The 18,395-nt window shown below is 35.4% G+C and overlaps 1 protein-coding gene across 1 annotated transcript; it reads right to left on the bottom strand.

Annotated features, from left to right (window-relative positions):
• Positions 1-196: 196 nt before the first annotated feature.
• On the bottom strand, positions 197-12,715 carry LOC108665615 (protein arginine N-methyltransferase 5). The gene is made up of 12 exons (XM_018152391.1): positions 12,559-12,715; positions 11,857-11,975; positions 9,806-10,029; positions 9,101-9,204; positions 8,634-8,720; positions 8,190-8,391; positions 6,352-6,563; positions 5,480-5,639; positions 4,394-4,532; positions 3,851-4,054; positions 3,210-3,391; positions 197-847 (listed from the first exon to the last, which is right to left on the bottom strand). Exons 1-12 carry the CDS (start codon positions 12,633-12,635, stop codon positions 695-697), a joined length of 1,863 nt encoding a protein of 620 aa, XP_018007880.1. The 5' UTR covers positions 12,636-12,715; the 3' UTR covers positions 197-694.
• Between the last annotated feature and the right edge of the window lie 5,680 nt (positions 12,716-18,395).

The following is an 18,395-nucleotide window of genomic DNA, read 5'->3' as shown; positions in this document are numbered from 1 at the left end:
TTTCAAGGGAATGTCTTATACTTAAGAGATACGTTGGCAATGTAAGATTCATGGTCGTCCTGTAATAGCTCTCATAACTTGGACATCACGTTTACGATATCCGAGGACTCGATACCCGGACACTTCAAGGATAAGTAAAAATAATATGTGATCATATCAATGTTACTTTATGTAGAATCATTTTTCAGTACCAAACCTATTGTTGTGTCTTTACAAGCCAAGCTAATCTTGTATGAATAATGAGTAACTTGGGTCGTTGATTAAATAATAAATAACTTGGTTCCCACTACCCCAGGGGAGCACGCCATAGGAGTAAATTTGTGCAATATATAAGTTTTACTACGCTATATTTTGCCTGACTATGCGAGAAATAACACGGAATGGAAGAAGAGATCCTAGTTCAGTTAAGTAGAGAGTTAACTATGACCCAGCAATTATGAAAAGACTACAGACTGGAGAGCCATTGCGTACTATTTTTGTCATTAGCATAGAATCTGAATTGGTGACCTCCGATTCCTGATGTATATTCATAGCTCCGTACCGTTTTCGTAGGTATCCCTAATTACAATGAATCGTTTACAAAAAAATAACCGTACTAAATGCCACCTTGCTGCATTATATAACAGGAATGAAAGTTTTACACAAAATTATCTACTATTGGGAAGGCAACTGAATTGATAGATAACATACTTGGTTATAAACCTATGGTGTACGCCCGCCCATTAGGGTTATGAATCGCGGAGCTCACTGGATCCGTGACACACCATTCGTACCACACGTTCTTGCTTGTGACGCACCTCCAGAAGTGTATCTCGATTATTTCGCCCGCATGTACATTGATAGGTTCCTGTAGGTTGAAATTCAGTGAGAAAAATGCATATTAAAAGCTCGTACGATTTTTTTCACTCTAAATACAAATAGGTTCAAAATTTGTGCTGACATGTTTTTGTTCAATATTAACCATGTATTAACACTGCATTGGATCAATTTGACTAGTGTCCATGTGATCAAGGAGACGGTACGAATTATTGACTCTTGAAATATTTTAGATGAAGCAAATTGGCTGGGAGCTTCATTTGGGTTAGAACTCCGACCATGAAGTTAGAAGTAATATATACACTTGTGCCCGAAATTATTCATACCCCTTCAGAAATATAATGTATTTCAATTTTAAAGAACAATAAAGATCATTTACAACTTATTATTCTAGAAAAGGTTATCATTATAATGTAAAACAAATTTAATGCTAGAAAATATTTAGAAAATAACTTTCAACAGTAATTATTTTTAATTCTGTGAGAAAGTAACTGTTCATAATTATTCGCACCCTCTTATTCCAGATCATTTATCATAATATTTGAGAACTATTAATGGAAACAGTAGTATATACTCAATAATTGTATTTCAAAATTCGGCGTTATTTAGCAGTGTAATATTTTTCTCTGCAAAGCCTGAAAATATTATTTTTTCTACAATATAGAGAAAAGCTAAAATGTTGCTAAAAGTTTGCCGATGGCAAAGAAAAAATAGCTCATAGTGATGGTCTCAGAAACAAAATTGTAAATTCCCACAAAGAAGGGCTGTGATATTAAACAATACGGTATCTAAGAAGTTTGATGTTCTTACGTCTACAATACAGAGCATTAGAAAACGTGCAATTCATTTAAACACTGTGGATAATCAGTTGGGTTGTGGAATAAAGGGAAAAATCTCCCCTAGATGTGGTAGAAACGTAATACGCTCCATTTGCAACTATCATAGGATCACTAGCAAAGAAATTCTGTCAAATTTTGATGCTTCAGGTATGGAGGTATCAAGACAAACACTGCAAAGAACAATGCGTCGTAACGGACTGGAGGGTTGTCGACCCAGGAAAACTCCTTTGTTAACAATAAAGTATGTGAAAGCACGTATTAAGTTTGATCAAAATCATGTCAATTCCCCAACCTCATTTTTCTCCAAGATGTTGTGGACAGATGAGACTAAAATAGAATTATTCGGGCATAAGGATGTTGCTTACGTTTGGAGAAAAAAGGTGAGGCTCATAATTCAAAGAACACAATCCCCACAGTTAAACATGGGGGTGGTAATCTTGTTTCTTTAGGTTTCTTTATCTGCTAGGGGACCAGGAAATGTGATTAAAGTAAACGAGATCATGGAAAAATAACAATATGTTGATATTATCAAAAATAACATCAAGCAGGATGAATAAAAACTTCTCTTGGTCCTGATTAAATTCTTCAGCAGGATTATGACCCGAAACACATATCGAAAATAGTCAATAAGTGGTTCAAGGATTCTTACATCAATGTCATGGAATGGCCTAGTCAAATTCCCGATTTCAATCCGATTGTGAATTAGTGGCGAGTACTGAAAATAGAGATGAAAAAGAGATAACCTAAAAATTTGGAAGAATTTGAACGGTATCCCTATAGGACGAATGGACAAAACTTAGCGTCATTGCATGCAGGAACCTTGTCGACCATTACCCAAAGCGTTTACAACAAGTTATAAATCGCAAAGGCCATGTTATCAACTATTGATTCAGGGTACGAATAAATTTGGTCAATAGTCAGCTTTATGCTTCCTTTGTATCTCTTTACCAAACAGAAAAATAATGTTTTTTTTGTTTCTAAATACATGTTATATGGTTCATATAAATGGTTTACATCTCCTCTGAAAATTCAGATAATTATTTTTCGGTCTATTTCTCGTAATTTGTCAAAATGACGTTAGGGTATGAATAATTTCGGGCACAAGTGTATATATAACGATTAATCGGTGTTCATGTAGATTCAGACAGATTCTTCCACGTCTTTGCAAGTATGTCTTAAAATTATGGTTACCAGCACACGATACTTCAATAGACCCAGCAAAGGATAAACAAGAAGCATCTCTCATTCGACAAAAAGGTCTTAGTAATAGATCAAGACAAACCTATCAAGTTGTTACGAATGCTGCTTCTACAAGCATTCGAATCCAATAGCTGTTACTAAACATGAGACTGTTGTTGTCATGAAGCAAGTAATTTTAATTAAGCATAAATATACTAAAAACCGTATTATCATTACACTAAAAACCGTATTATCATATTATCAATTCATAATCTTAGCGCAACACATGTCTCACACATTTATAAATAACAGACCAGGTCATCAGTCGTTTGCCTTTTAGAGTGCAACAAAAGAAATATTGTCTACGTTACTCACTTTGATGGGAAAAAGAATAGGGAACCATGAGAACATGCCAGGCGAATGCGTCTCAGGTCGGATGCTGATCTTCACTTCTTTGTACAGCGTTGCCTCAAAATAACCTGCAATGGCGTGCATGGCGCTATCTTCCGTTACGCGGAATTGCAGAGCTTTGTGGCGTCTGTTGTCAATGTGGGCACCTGCAATGCAAAATTTCGTTAAAAAATGTCGATAGATTATTTCGGTTCACATGAACAACACCTGAAATATTACAATGATCATGACGCGAGATCATTAAAGATCATGACGTAAGATCACTTGATTTAAGCCTGCGTTTTGTCTTAATAACCAAACTTTAAGCTACTTGATACTCAACACACAACACACATCTAAATGTATACTTCAAAAACATACAGTAAATACAGGAAAAGTTGTGAATGTAAATAACTTTTACCTTCGGCAGAAATTTCTATCATCTTAAATTGTGAGATGTAAATTAGTGATAAAGGTATAGGAGTCACTACTAGGAACGTTAATTTTATTGGCACTACTCTAATTCATAACATAACCTTGCATATAAATTAACAATAATCATGTAGAAGGAGAAATGTTAATAAAAATTTGGTGAGAACAAAACGTTTAAAGGCACAAACACTCACTCCTATTGGGATGATTGAAGGTGAAAAGTTCCTGAGAAGGAGCAATCTCCCTCTTGTTGTGCAGGTAAACGACATACGGCGTCTCATAATGATGCAGGAAGTGCTTGTCCTTCTCGCGACAGCTCCGCACTTCGTTGTACAGCTTCGGGGACTGCAGCGGTGCGATGTATGAAGTGTAGCTGCTCGGAATACTGATCCCATCCGCTGCAAGTGAAACGTTTCAAGCAAAATATACATGTTATGTGCGACGATTGGCAATAAAAAATAATACAAAAATGTGAAAAAAAAACGGTAACAAATTGGCAATTTTTCTTCTTCTGGGCAGAAGCAATGGTGAATTACCAAGATAAAATGAGCGTACAAATTCCCTTCATAATTGGCAAAAATATTCTGTAAACAGAGCTTATCATTGCTAACTTAATATTAACTTTATTTCAGGGGTATTTATTAATTCTCTTCTTGCTGAAAGTACACATTGCTGATTTTTTTTCGATCACCTTTTGTAAAAATTTATTTGAAAAAAAAAAAAGACATTCAACTTGCATTTAAGAAATTTTTGAGCGCCATCAAGACACTCGGGCGACAGCTCATTGTCGCCGAAAGAACCAAGAAGTTCAGACACAAGAATGTCAGCCTCCTCAGGCGCTTGCCAGTCCCGCATGTCGCACGACACAACTGAAACCTGAGAACCACGGTTAAGTTTTACAGGGGTTTTACATTATTTGTTTTACAAATAGTGAAATGGAAAACAAAGTGCTGAGAATTGGTAAAAATGTCGGGAAAAATTTGCTCGAAATGAGGAATTAAGACACTATGTCAAATTTGATCTAATTAATAGAGAATAAATATTTTAAAAATTAAACAGATGGCTACTATGTAAACAGCTCATCGAATAACTAAAGCTCATAACGGGATAGTCTCAACGCAAACAATTTTACGTTTTTCTAAATTTCACGCAAAGATATTGAACAATATGACATTGAAGAAATTAATATCATGTAACCTAAAACTTTTGAATTAATGAATGTTTCTACACTAAAAAATTCAATATTGAACTAAAACTGTTGCGATTTTGTTAGATCAAGTCCGGGTGACTTTAAGAATGGACATCGATGTCAATAGTAACTAGAAATACAAAATATTTAACTTGAAATATATGATTTCTTAAATTAATTTTACTGATTAGGTAATTTACATGTCAGCTGATTGCTTCAGGATAGACTCAGCTCAAAAAATACTCCGTCTTAACGGTTTTTGCTAGTGTTGGTAAATCGAGAAAAAATTCGATCATTTCATGAAAATATTAGACTTTGTGCTAGCTTTTTGGCCACAAAGTTTTACTTCAATCGCTTTTAAATAATAATCAAAACCTGTCATTTCGAGTGAACTTCTTTATATTGCGTTTTCAAAGAGAGGGAACTATAACATCGAAATGTTACACCGATAAAATTTCCTTCGAGTTTTAAGAGAAGGTACTTACGTCTCAACCTTATTAAACTCTTTTCTATTTCATTTAGTTCCAAGCAGTTTTCCATGATTCGTAATAATTTTTAGAATTATACTATTCAAATACTATCCAAATTACACAATATCAACTCGGATATCAACAGCTGATGAACTACCACTCACCTTATCTCCCCACTCCATCTCCTGCCATGCATGTAGGGTTAGGACTGCGTTGGGGTTTTTCTCGACGGCGTAGAGCTTGATTTTGCGGTCAGCTTGACTGGCCGCAGTTAACGCTCGCCGCACCAGAGGACCTCGGCCAGCTCCGACCACCATCACCACCCTGCAAGTCACCAGTTGATCAAGAGGCATAAATTCTGAACGAAAAAACTACACTTAAAAATTACATGTGATCAACAATACAAATTTCCAGGACTGCAATTATTTTCAGATTTCCAGAGACACAAGGTATATTAATATTATAAAATTTTTTGGTGCAAATATGCCAGCTGAAAATTACTAAGAACTCATCCCTTAAGAAATGATGCCGAGTTTTCAATCCAACAAATGTGCATTCAACTTTCACCCAATGTCTTGTATGCCACGTCCATCAAGCTTGAAGAAAAGGCAGCATAAGTTGCTGTTTTGCGTAGAACATTTTTCAGAGTTGAAAAATTAAGGTTATATATACTTTCAAAAAAAGAAAATTGACAGCACCCTTAATATGCATATACAGAAGAAAAGCATGTGTATCCATCACTTGAAAAATAACACGGATGCGGAATACAGATTTATACTATGATACTATTCAGTTATGTTTTTCTACAACGTTTTCATTAAAAGTGATATTCACCAGGACGTCATAACAAAGTGCGTTTTCTTAAAAGTTGATGTTTAAAGTAAAAAAATTCAGTAGCTTTGGTTGTTTGGTAAAGTAACTTGCAAAGTATAATATTCTGCGAGTTTGCATCATCGGGTGCTTTGACGTGAGAAAAATCTGCATTAAAGGCACAAGTTCAGAGCAAATATGCAGAAATACTTCGGCCATTACTAACACGGTGCGTTCATCTTTGTTTTCTTCGGGGACCAAGTCTACGAGAGCATCGTAGATGGCGCGCTCGTACTCCTGGTATTTGATGGGATCTTTCTCGAACACTTCATAAGTTTGGCTTTCCAGGTTATCCATTAGCGGCTGTAGGGGACACTGCAGATAGTCTTCGTAGCCACGCACATACTGGCTCATTGCATCCTCGTTTTGCTGCTCGCTCTGTAAGTAAAAGGAAAGTTTGAAGGGTACAAAAATTATTCGGCTCGTTTTGGCCATTTTTTCACTTCCATTACGTGGGCTTATCCGATTCTGAATTAGTTAATCAACAGATGGCTAGGTATCACAAAAAAGTCGGGCCTCCACTCGAGAAATAAGTTAATTTAACAGGTGAGCAGAGGTAGCAAAAAACTTAGGTAAGGGGGTTTAGTTGTTTCTGAATTAGCCGATTAACTGATAGATGTCACTTATGATGTCGGATCTCAAGCAAACTCGATGAATATTTTAATTTTACAACTGCGCAGTGGCTGTAATAATTTCAGTTATTGTGGTTTAGTTGTTTCTAAATTAGTAAATTAACCGATAACAGCCGCAAATAGAATTGGATCGCCACAAACCCACGAAATATGTTAATTTCGCATCTGCACAGTGACTGCATTAATAGCAGGAATGTGGGTTTAGTTGTTTCGGAATCGGTTAATTAACCGATTTCTACCGCAAATGAGGAAGTCATCACCAGACTCAAAAAATATGCCAATTTCAACTTTAGCCTCTAATGGATAACCTGGAGAAATGCTAAGGCACATGTTACACCTTTTGAATAAAGTGACGAATAGAGCGTAAAAACCAAATTACAAAAGTTTGCAATATATATATATATATATATATATATATATATATATTAGTGTGCCAATGAAATTAATGGTAAAAATTATAATACAGTTTTCCCATGTTCTCATCCTCTAAAAGTTTTCCTTTTCACCTTAGTACAAAGCAAAAAAAAAAAACTTGAATGAGATATCTTAATTTTTACTGGTTGCACAAATACATCATTATTTTGTTAATAAAGCCCGTTTTGAATTATTAAGAAATGGTAAGTCAATTTGTGATATAAGCTGATCTAATTATTATTTCGAATGATTCAATATGGCTAATTTTCACTAATTCACTGAAAATTAGCTGTTGCAGGCTACATTCTTTGTTGGTAATGTGATATTGAAGTATCATTTCTGCTAGATTATTTTTCCACAAGATTCCAAGCGGAACTGATGAAGCGTAAGTAACTGTTTTTTGCAGTTAATTGATGTTTGGCAAATAAAAAAAGAATCCAGCTGACATATTCTGATGTCACTGCAAGCAACACTGCAACACTGGTACAGATATCGTAGCATTCTCCTTCTGCAAAAGAAGCTGCAGAAGCTGCCTTGAAGTTTAGCATGCAGGCAGTCATGTTCATAACTAATTATTCATACAAAATTACAAATGTTTTCAACTTGTTAATGGAATGTTCCAGTTGTCCATGTTTCAAGCTGTTTGATTGCTTCTCACAAGTATGGAGTCGGAAAAACCGGAGAGTGTAAATAATGCAAAAATTTCAGCCAACGTGAAATTAGACACTGAATTCGTTAACAATTCTTGACCATTAGACTAAAAGAAATACAAAATTTTATTTCTTTTACTCTGGGGCTGCGCAATTCAATTATTTCTCTTACAATATTCAAGTCAAAATATCTGGAGTAATTTTTAAAACTAGGTTCACGCGGAAATTGATGTCGAAGTAAACGATGCAAGCGACAGTAGGGACTATAAAGCCTCACACTGCAAACACTGAAAACAAACAATTCGCACCTGCACGATGTGATCAAGGTACTGTTGGTAGAACTTGAGGTGCGGGTGTCTGAGGTGTCCAGTTATGAGGAACTGCGAATGCAGTTTGTGCAGTTTCTTCACAAACAGCTGGTGACGCGAGGACAACACTGGAAATCCTTTCTTGTTTGTCAGCCAAATACTTGTTGGCAATACAGCGCAGCGTACCGGTTCACCCAGCCATCTAGAGAACAATGTTCATGATTTTGTCATAGCAGAAAATTTTTTGTCATTACCAAACGCACAGATTACAAATTACAATTGATGACTATCTCACTATATTTATTTGTTTAGAAATACATTTGTGCAAATATATTTTGAACTTAAAATCTATACAACTATTCATTAGGTTACTTGTGGCGGACAAGTACAAATTCAGTTAGCAAGAATAAAGAAGTTAGATTAAAAATTATGCATTTATTCTACCTCTCTAAGACTTCTTCATCAGGCAAATCAGCCCCGATCTCTAGGCACAAGCCAATCTTCTTTTCAGTATTGGCTATGGAGTGGAATCTGTAGAGAGATGACAGTGAATTGGTTAGTAATCTGAAAGTAGTCATTCCATTATGACTTCTACGCAATAACAACGTCAATAAATTGCAATGGCAAACCTATTGAGACTAAGTGAAAATTCCAGTATCTAATAACGATATTAAATAAAAAAAACATTGTTCACAGACTACATGTCTTTAGATTACAGCATTGAAATTTGTACTTGCAATCGCATACAAAAATGGCTAAGGTCACACTCAGCAAATAGAGCCTCGTTTCCAATGGTATACAATAGGAAACATGCTTAAAACATACTGCACATACTTTAAAGACTCTTCAGAGACCCTGGTTGAAGTGTTCGATTAAAAATTTGAAATAGGGTTCAAGAAGATCATATTTACCTGTTCCACCAAGTCCAGGTGTCAGTGTTGTTTGGTGCTTTAATATCGCTCCTGAAATAAGCAGCCTCGTCAGCAGGTGACACCAATGGAACACGCACCCACACCTGCCACAAATATAACATTAATTTTCGTAAGTGTGACTTAAACATAGCTAGTTTTGAAGTAAAGCATATCAGGCTTATTTTATTAATAATGAAATCAAGACAATTTTTAACATGCGGATACCGGGATACGTGAAAAAAATCTAATGCAGCATGTGAGAGGATATTATTACTGATTTGTAATTTTTCATTAAGGCAGAAATATGACTTTGGATTAGGGAAGAAAATCTGGACATCAACATTAGCAAGTTTTGATGTTTATTCAGCGAATTTTAATAAAGTTTCATGCATGATTTCAAACTTGTTGTCTGAGTTTATATAGAGCAAATGGAGAACCTTCTCTCGTCACATGTAAAGCCGTGAAAAAATATACAATAAATATCACTAAATAAGACATCAGATATGCTCAAATTTCTAAGATATGCTCATTATTAAGCACACATTTCTTACATCTAATTCGAAATATGTTTAAAAATCCTTTCAGACCAACAACAAAATTAATAAAATATAGAAAGACCCAAGTTATATCACAAAATTCTGCTTGAAACCATTCAACATAACTTTTGTATACATGATGAACATATCTGCTAAAATAAGTGCACACCAGGTAAGAGCAGCCAGCCACCACTTTGTTATGCAGAATCCTGGCAAGATTGATGCAATACTGTGACGTGATTCGTGCCATCACAACGGGAACACTCAAATGAGATGCCAGAAGAAGCTCTTGCTGAAGAGATGCCTCACTGTTGGCCACAACGTTCCTGTTGCCGCTATCACAGCCCTGACAAGCACTTGCATTTAAAGCCACTACGACCAAGTTGCTCCAATCTGAAACATTATGAAGAACAATTAATAAAGAACTGCTGGATAGCCAGTATATCAAATATGATTATAGTCAAATGGAGTAAGACGGGATTGCAGCCTTCATGGAGTAAGAAAGAACTGGCCCATGGTGTGCATTCTAATTGCACTGCATTTAAATTGATGAAAGACTCTGTTAGAGTAATCATTTTCAGTCATTCCAGTATATGTTTCAACACTATGCTGAATATAATGAATTTTTTAATACAGTACTCTACAATGAACCAAAGCAAACTTACTATAAATGCAGGCTTAACGAAGTTTTCTCATGACAAAAACTCTAATGTGACTGATATTAGAGTTGACTTCCTGCAACACAAACAGTAACAAGTGGTTGTTTCATCAAGTTCTGTGTTTCTCGATGGATAATATTGAATATCAGGTCCATTCCTTGATTGAAAATTTTGTACCATAAGAATTACAAGTTAGTCCTGTCTTACCCCAGCCTGGTCCCATCTTACCCCACTGAGGTAAGATGGGACCGGTCAATATACTGTAAACTATATCATTTTCAGAAAGTCTGAGTTGAGGTCTGGGAGCCCATTGCACCAACACACCTAGTGGTAGGTTTGGGGTTTTGCAGTCACTCATGGTATATGTGCTACAAGCTTGTTAATGATTTTTGTCCTGTATTTCCCAATCTGACTATAACAGGTAGGACAGGAAGCACATTTGGTTAGAATGCCTCACTTTTTATATTTATTGACGTTGGTATCGGAATATTAATTGTTAAAAAATGGAGCCGTTGTGCATTTTAAAATAATTTTTACAACACTTCTCTTTAACTTCACTTCTTGTTGTTTGTTTGTTTGTCTGCTACAAATCTTATAATCGATACCTATTTTACACAGTTCTACCTCTCCTATCGATCTGAAATTTTGCACACTAGTGTAAAGTTGGAGACAATGCATGAATCAATTGAAAGAATGAATAATTTTGAAGATTTAGAAAATTATATTTTTAATATTAAAAAAATTGAAAAAATAATTGTGTCTGCTACATATCTTATAGGTAATCAACATTTAACTCTGATGAGAACCTGTCCAATCAAACTGAAATTTTGCACACTTGCATAAAGTCAAAGACAATGCATGAATCAATTGACAGAATAAATAATTTTGAAAAATGTAAATTTATTTTAAATTTTAAAAATGAAATTTAAAAATTATTTTTTTTATATACTTGATAATGAAATTAAAAATTCATTGTACATGTGTAACATCAGAGACGCTGGATTCTTTGGAAGTGTTGTCTTTAAAAAGTAATTTTTAAACGCATATTATATATGGTTTCATTTATTTGCAATTGGCTTTTTAAAGCAGGGGTTTAAAAATAGAGGTTAGATATGCCACACACACAGCCCTCCGGCGGATGGCACGACACCGTCGGGGACTAGAGCCTGATACCTCTTGTAATAAATGAACATTTTTTTCCCAAAGCAATGATTATGTATACTGAATCAAATACAATGTGAAACTGCCTTCTGTTTTAGTGAAGAAATGTAAACAATGTTACCCCCACTCGGTCTGTATGTTTCAATAAGTACATTAGGATCCACACAATATGTGAAGTAAATTGTTTGTTACAATAAGTCACCAGTTCATGTTCACATATCCAGCTATTGAATTACATCCAATTTATTTGGGAAGGGTTTCCATAGAACATACCAACCGTGCTATCAGAAGCTGTGTTTGCAGAATTAGTACATGTTAGCAATAATTGATTTTCATTACTTAGAAGAGGGTAATTGCAATCAAATACTCATTTGTCATAATCTAAAGAATTAATTAGTACCAGATGTTGACAGCAGCATGTCTGATCTGGTGAAGGGACCTGGCCTGGCTGCCGCAGCTCCTGACACATGTTCTCGAACAAGGCGTGGATGAACAAGAGGTATGCTTGTGAAGTCATACCTGTGGACAATGAGACATTTTTAAAGTCATGAAAAAACTACAATTTACATAAATTTCATTTGGTGAACAGACTGAAAAATTTCATCTAGATAAGTAACTGACCTCTATGATTATTGAGAGAATAATTGTCAGTAGCATGGTGAAAGGAAGACATGTATATTTTTCAAAAGTCTCTAGCTTTGTACCAAAAATATATGGGTTATTTTCTTGTAAAGCATTGATAAAACTATGTAGACTTAAAATACCAAAAACAAAATTATTTTCTTAAAATGCTAACCTTCACTCAAAGGATTTAATAACTAAAATTATTTTGTCTACAAAATTAATTGAATGATATTATACAGAATACTTAAAAGATTAAGATTTTTAACAAAAACCCTTAAAAGATTTTATGTTACCAAAAATGCTATCAATTGGTGTTATCTCTAGCTACTACACTGATGAAAAACGAGGAAAAATATCAATAATTAATGAAGTTGAGAGCTCCAACCTCATACATTTCTGACTATAATAATAAACTATTGGTTGGGAGTACCCAAGAAATTTATAATTAAACTTTTCAGGCATAAAAATGACCACTCACCCATTTTGACTAGTTTCTTGAAGAGCATCTCGAAGCTCGTGCACATGAGCAGGCTCAAGTCCACATGATGCTCTCATGGCACACGTATTTACAGTTAAAGAACTACTAGTAACTAGTTTATAATATAATGACTAAATATAATGGATTGTTTTGGTACAAAAACTGAAAATAAAAGTGATCATGTTTAAGAAGATATACAACCTACCCAAATAATTCTACATGGTTCATAAAGTTATATATATAAAATTTGGGTTGATGTCATTGTACACGCAGTTCTGTCAGACTTGGGCAACTTGCTCCTAGCAATTATACTATGCTATACCTTCAACAAAAAGTCAAAAACCAATGCCTAATAATAATCCAAATTACCTATAAATCAGAGTGAAATCTTTTCCATTTTTAAATTAAACTGAATACTTGACAAACACCAACACAGTTAAAATGTTGGCTTATGCAGCTTCAAAAATCAAACTGTTAGATTTCATTTACATATGCAAATTCTATAAATTAATTCCGATAGGTTTCAAAAATCTTGTTACAGCTTGGAGAGTCCATTTTTAATACACAATTAGCCAATTATGGCCGAGACATAAGTTGAACTTGTATTTAAGATCCTCAAGACCTTAAGATCCCCCCTCCCCCCAGGCCCCAGCCAACATCTATCTAGAGTTCACTTAGTAAATGATTTAGGCACTCCAAGTCCCACACTCAGGAAGATGTATATAAACGGGAAAATTTCCCATGCATAAATAGTTTTTTGAAGCCCTAGGTCAGCACAGTTTGCGCAAAACAATCTAATTATATTTTCTTTGCGCAGGCGTTTGCGCAAATCACGGTCATCGATTCCACGCCGTGCAGCACTCGGCACAGGCCGCGGAGCCGTCCGACACACTTCTGATTTAGACACAGTTTTCATCTGAATGGAATGGCAACATCGTCTGTAAATTTCAAGTAATGCTGAATGATCTTCGACTCTATAATTAACCTTCATCGTTGCAATAAAAATGAAAATTTATAATTAAGATAGATTTCTTCCAGTGCCTGTGTCTTTTTATGCAATTAGCACTTATTAGCAGAGGTGGGCAGTAGCGCACTACATGTAGCAGCCGCTACGTTTTCAGTAGCGGTAGCGGCTCTACATTTAAGGCAATGTAGCGGTAGCGGTAGCGCCTGCTACATATTTAAGTAGCGATATGAGGTTTTGCCGCTACAGCACTACCGCTACATTTATAGATAAAGCCTTTAGATTTCACTTAAGGGGACCGGCTACTCTCCAACAAAATTTTTTTGTTTACAGACGGACCATTTTGAAACTTGGTACACATATGTAAAACAGAAATCTAAGACCTTTCTGTTCATGTAAATTTAAAAAAATCAAATAAAACGTGGAATTAATAGAAAACGGCAAATAAGGGGTACTCTAAAAAAGTTTATAACTTTTGCAAATCACATGCTACAATGTCGAGACACATATCATTCGATTTGTAACAACAATACCTAGCGACTGTAGAGCCCTGATTTTTCATTTTCCTCATTGTTTTTTTTTTTCACGTTCTTCCCATTTTTTTCCACATTTTTACCCCCCCCCACCTTCCTCCCCCTCCCATATTTAAGTCAAACCATGCACATATTAAAAAAAAACTTCTAGAGTCGCTAGGTATTGTTTTTACAAATTGAATTGTATGTCTCTCATTGCCATAGCTTAAAAACTGTTGGAGTAATAATTTTTTTAAGATGGCGATTTTTGGATTTTTAAATTTTTCAGGGGAGCCAAATAAAGTAAAATTCATTGAAAAACATAAGAATATGCCCAAAAAGTCTTGATATTGTAGCCCAAGCTTTCCCATTGCCAATTATTTGCATTCAAGGTACCAGCACGCGTCTTTAGATTTACACAGTTATTTTTATGTTTCTCCTTCCCTACATGGATGTCTACTTTAATCTACCAATCTCAAAAATAATCCACATATATATACAAAAAAAGACTGATTTTTACATGTATATGTGGATAATTTCTTAGATTGGTAGATTAAAGTTTACATCCATGTAGGGAAAGTATAACATAAAAATAACTGTAACTTTTACTTACTGTATCTAACCCTGGGGTAACCCATACTAGTTTGGTTAGGTTAATTGCAATAAAGTTGCATTGATATGTTTTAAAAATGTTTTATCATTAATATAAATGAGTAAATCCCAATAGCAGAACAATAAATATTTAGAGATTTCCAATAATTTTGGCCATTGTAGCGGCTAATGTAGCGCGCTAAATTTTACTGTAGCGGTAGCGCCCGCTACATTTAGAGCATGTAGCGGTAGCGGTAGCGCCGCTACATTTCCAAGTAGCACTGCCCAGCTCTGCTTATTAGTGGGGGCGTGAGCGCGTTATGGATGGTGAATGATTTGCGGTGTGGTTCTTTAATCTTGACTTTTGCAGTTCGCACAATCCCGGCCATCAATTCTAAGCCGCACAAGAGCAGTTTGTGGAGGAACAGACGCAATACTCAGTACAGTATGCCTTTAATTATCCTTCAATAATATATGATATTTCTTTATACGGAAATTTCGTGAATGAGAAATCTAGAACTTTATTTTAGAAGAATTATCTCAAAAGTCATATGGCAACACTGAACACCGTATTTTTACATTTTGTATGTTTAATAGCCGCAGTTTACGATTACCGTATGTTCCGTATCCGACAAGCGGAAGAGTCAGAAGTAACCCGGAATCCCGGACATTTCTTACATTTTATTATTGTTAGTTCGACTCGGGTAGTTGATATAAACTTTGATGACCAACAAAATATAACTTTTTAATAGGGAAACTTCATATTTATTATACTACAAGTAATGATCTTTATTTAATTATAGCCATGTTGAAATGTTTATTTTTGTGAAGCCCGCTCCTAGATCATTAATGTTTTTATATACCGTAAAATGGGGTAACTTAGACCGGCGGGGTAACTTAGACCACTTTTCGTTTTTCTAACAAAAACCCCCAAAACTCAAAAACTATTCAACATAGAAAAATTTTGTCAATGGGCATTAAAGGCCTAATACTGAGGCTACATAACACAATAAAAAGATTTAAAAAGTTTGTATATCTAATAGGTTAAAAAATTAAAAATGTTACCCATGAAAAAAAGCCATTATTTAAAGCCTGTCAGAGTACCCCCTCCAATTTTTTTATTTTTTTGGTTAAATAACTCCAGGTCTTGAAGCATTGTAGTAGAACCCTTCTAGTTACATATGTAAATGACAAATTTTAGGAAAGTGTCATAGTTTGCAAATGGGGGGCGCTGCCCCCAAATGGGGTAACTTAGACCACCTAATATCAGCCCTGATGGGGTAACATAGACCGGCTTGGAAGTTAATATAAAATTACCATATATAACATATTTTATGTTTGACAGCCTATTTATGTTTTTCCTTTATGTTTCAGACTACAGAGTCTTATATATAGTAATTTTAACTAAATTTCCAAGCCAGTCAATATTACCCCATCAGGGCTGCCACTTGGTAGTCACATTTCCCCCATTATGGGGCGGTGCCCCCCATTTGCAAACTATGATGTTTTCCTCTAATTTGTCATTTGCATAGGTAACTAGAAGAGTTCTACTACAATGCACCAAAACCTGGAGTTATTTGGAGTTATTTTACCAGAAAATATAATTGATTTTACCACCCGGTCTAAGTTACCCCAAGAGCTGGGGTAACATAGACCATCACTTTTTTTGAAAAAACATCAAAACTATGAGAGGCAGGAGCCAGCAATTTATGGTGAGTAAAGCTAGAGTATAGACCTGTATTTTGCATGTTTCAATTCAAGTTTAATTTAGCTAGTAAAAAAATGGCATCATTTATAAAAAATAAAGTGGTCTAAGTTACCCCATTTTATGGTACATCCTCATATTGTTAGGGACGCTCGCCGCTTCCATCAGATCTTAAAATGTAAAAGTTTAATAGATACAGATTTGTATGAATACTGCCATTCAATATTGTTAGCTACATTAAATTGAGGGTGGAACATGGGAAGGGCAATGATTAATTCATCTGAAGCAACCTTTACAAAATATGTGTCAAACAAGCAAACGGATGTCATGTCAACCAGAACTCGAACACCACAGCAGAAAGTATTTTATGCAGCTAATGAATTTCGCAAACTTTGCTGGAAGAGAGATTATTGAATTTTAGAAAAAAGGGCAGGATAATTCAATGAAGGGTGGTGGCAGAACTGCAATCTTGATACTCTATTGCAATTCGTGCTATGATAACCTACGTAACAATTTTCATATGATAGTTATAATTTTTGCACATTCAAAGTACACATGACATAACATAACACACCCAGATTTGGAAACCATAATTGCTCAAATGAAGCATAAATAAACGACAGACCATTGACTTATCTTGCAAATATATATATATTCATATTTTGTATCACATAGTATAATTACACTTTGTAATTATGCCATATTGACCTAATTTGTATAGTCCATTTGCGCGCATTGTTATTAGGTATTGATCGTGTTGATTTCGCCAGCCGGGAGGATGTCAGTAATGTAGTCCCAACATTGGCATGCAGGATCGTACTGTTGACGTACAGGTTCATACCCTACTTGCCGCAACCAGTCCAGTCATTCATTAGAAGGCACCGATGGCACATCTAAAGCCATGTTGCCTTCTTTAGTTCTGTAATTCATGTCCGATTGTATTGTGATCTATGAATGAATATTCATTACTATGCTGACTCTTAGAACCTGAGTCCCGAGTTGACGCGTTCGTAATCTAGTTAATTCATATCCAACCACAACACAATGCGGATACATGTTTGTGTGTACCATCAGTGTGATTACATAATTTGCTTTGCCACGCGTCCATATTTAAACCATTTTAGCTTTCTAAAAGTACGGTGCACGGCGCATTTTTTTACCGGCATAGTACGGCGCACCCCGCAGGTTGTTAAAATGACAATTTAAATTCCCGTGCACCTGGCACATCTTCCTGACCATGGACTCTAACCAAAGACCATGCTCAAAAGCACCATTCCATGATAAATACCATTATACGTTATACCAATTACCAAGCCACCCTGGGCCCCTGGCCACCCACCAGCAATGCCAAAAATTGAACTTAGCTTCTCAAGGCTAGTTAGTAGTTCCTCTCATCTCAGTGCCACTAGTGGACCCAGTACCCAAGGCAATTTGTTGAGTTGAAGCAAAATAGTTAACATCACCAAAATTACCATTTACCAAATCAGCCAAAAGTTCCAGGACAATCCTATCACTCAACTTAAATTTGTTAGTCAATATGTTTATTGACATATAATATCCTGAATTGGCTGGATATCATAATACAAACTCTGCTGAGTCTGCTCCTCTTAGAGTCTTTAACCAAACTGACACATGAGTCATGGCCAAGATTTATTGCTCTAACAAAACATGCCAGCTAATAACATCACCTGGACATGACATCTAAGGTCTTACTTGGAAAATTTCATCAAACTTCAATAATACTGCTTCTTTGGTCTGAGGCTAAAGAGGAGTCTTGGGTCTTGGCATTTGGCAGTTTTGGCAAAATACTCATTTCCAGTATGACAGCATGCACTGTATTCTAAAAGATTGGAAATTTTATACTTAATGAATCTGGTAGAGTGGTAGCTACCTGACCATAGTGGCAAAGCCAAAGCAGAGAATTTTTTAGACTCTACCTCAAGTTCATTTTTGAGTCCTATAAGTAGACCAGTAAAGGGTATTATTGCAGATTAACTACATCCAAAAAAAAGGGTGTTTTTTTTTTTTAATTATATGTTTTTTGGGGTGTAGATTACGAATCTGA

This window comes from Hyalella azteca, unplaced genomic scaffold (genome assembly GCF_000764305.2).
Source record: "Hyalella azteca isolate HAZT.00-mixed unplaced genomic scaffold, Hazt_2.0.2 contig9708, whole genome shotgun sequence".
Classification (NCBI taxonomy): domain Eukaryota; kingdom Metazoa; phylum Arthropoda; class Malacostraca; order Amphipoda; family Hyalellidae; genus Hyalella; species Hyalella azteca.
The sequence above is the reverse complement of the archived record's forward strand: the minus strand, read 5'-3'. Positions and strand labels throughout refer to the sequence as shown.

Coding starts and splice junctions, on each gene's coding strand:
- LOC108665615 (XM_018152391.1), bottom strand. CDS start 12,635: ATGAGAGCATCATGTGGACTTGAGCCTGCTCATGTGCACGAGCTTCGA. Junction 10,030..11,856: donor CATGCTGCTGTCAACATCTG/GTACTAATTAAT, acceptor ATAATGTTTCAG/ATTGGAGCAACTTGGTCGTA. Junction 3,392..3,850: donor CTTCAATCATCCCAATAGGA/GTGAGTGTTTGT, acceptor TTTGCATTGCAG/GTGCCCACATTGACAACAGA.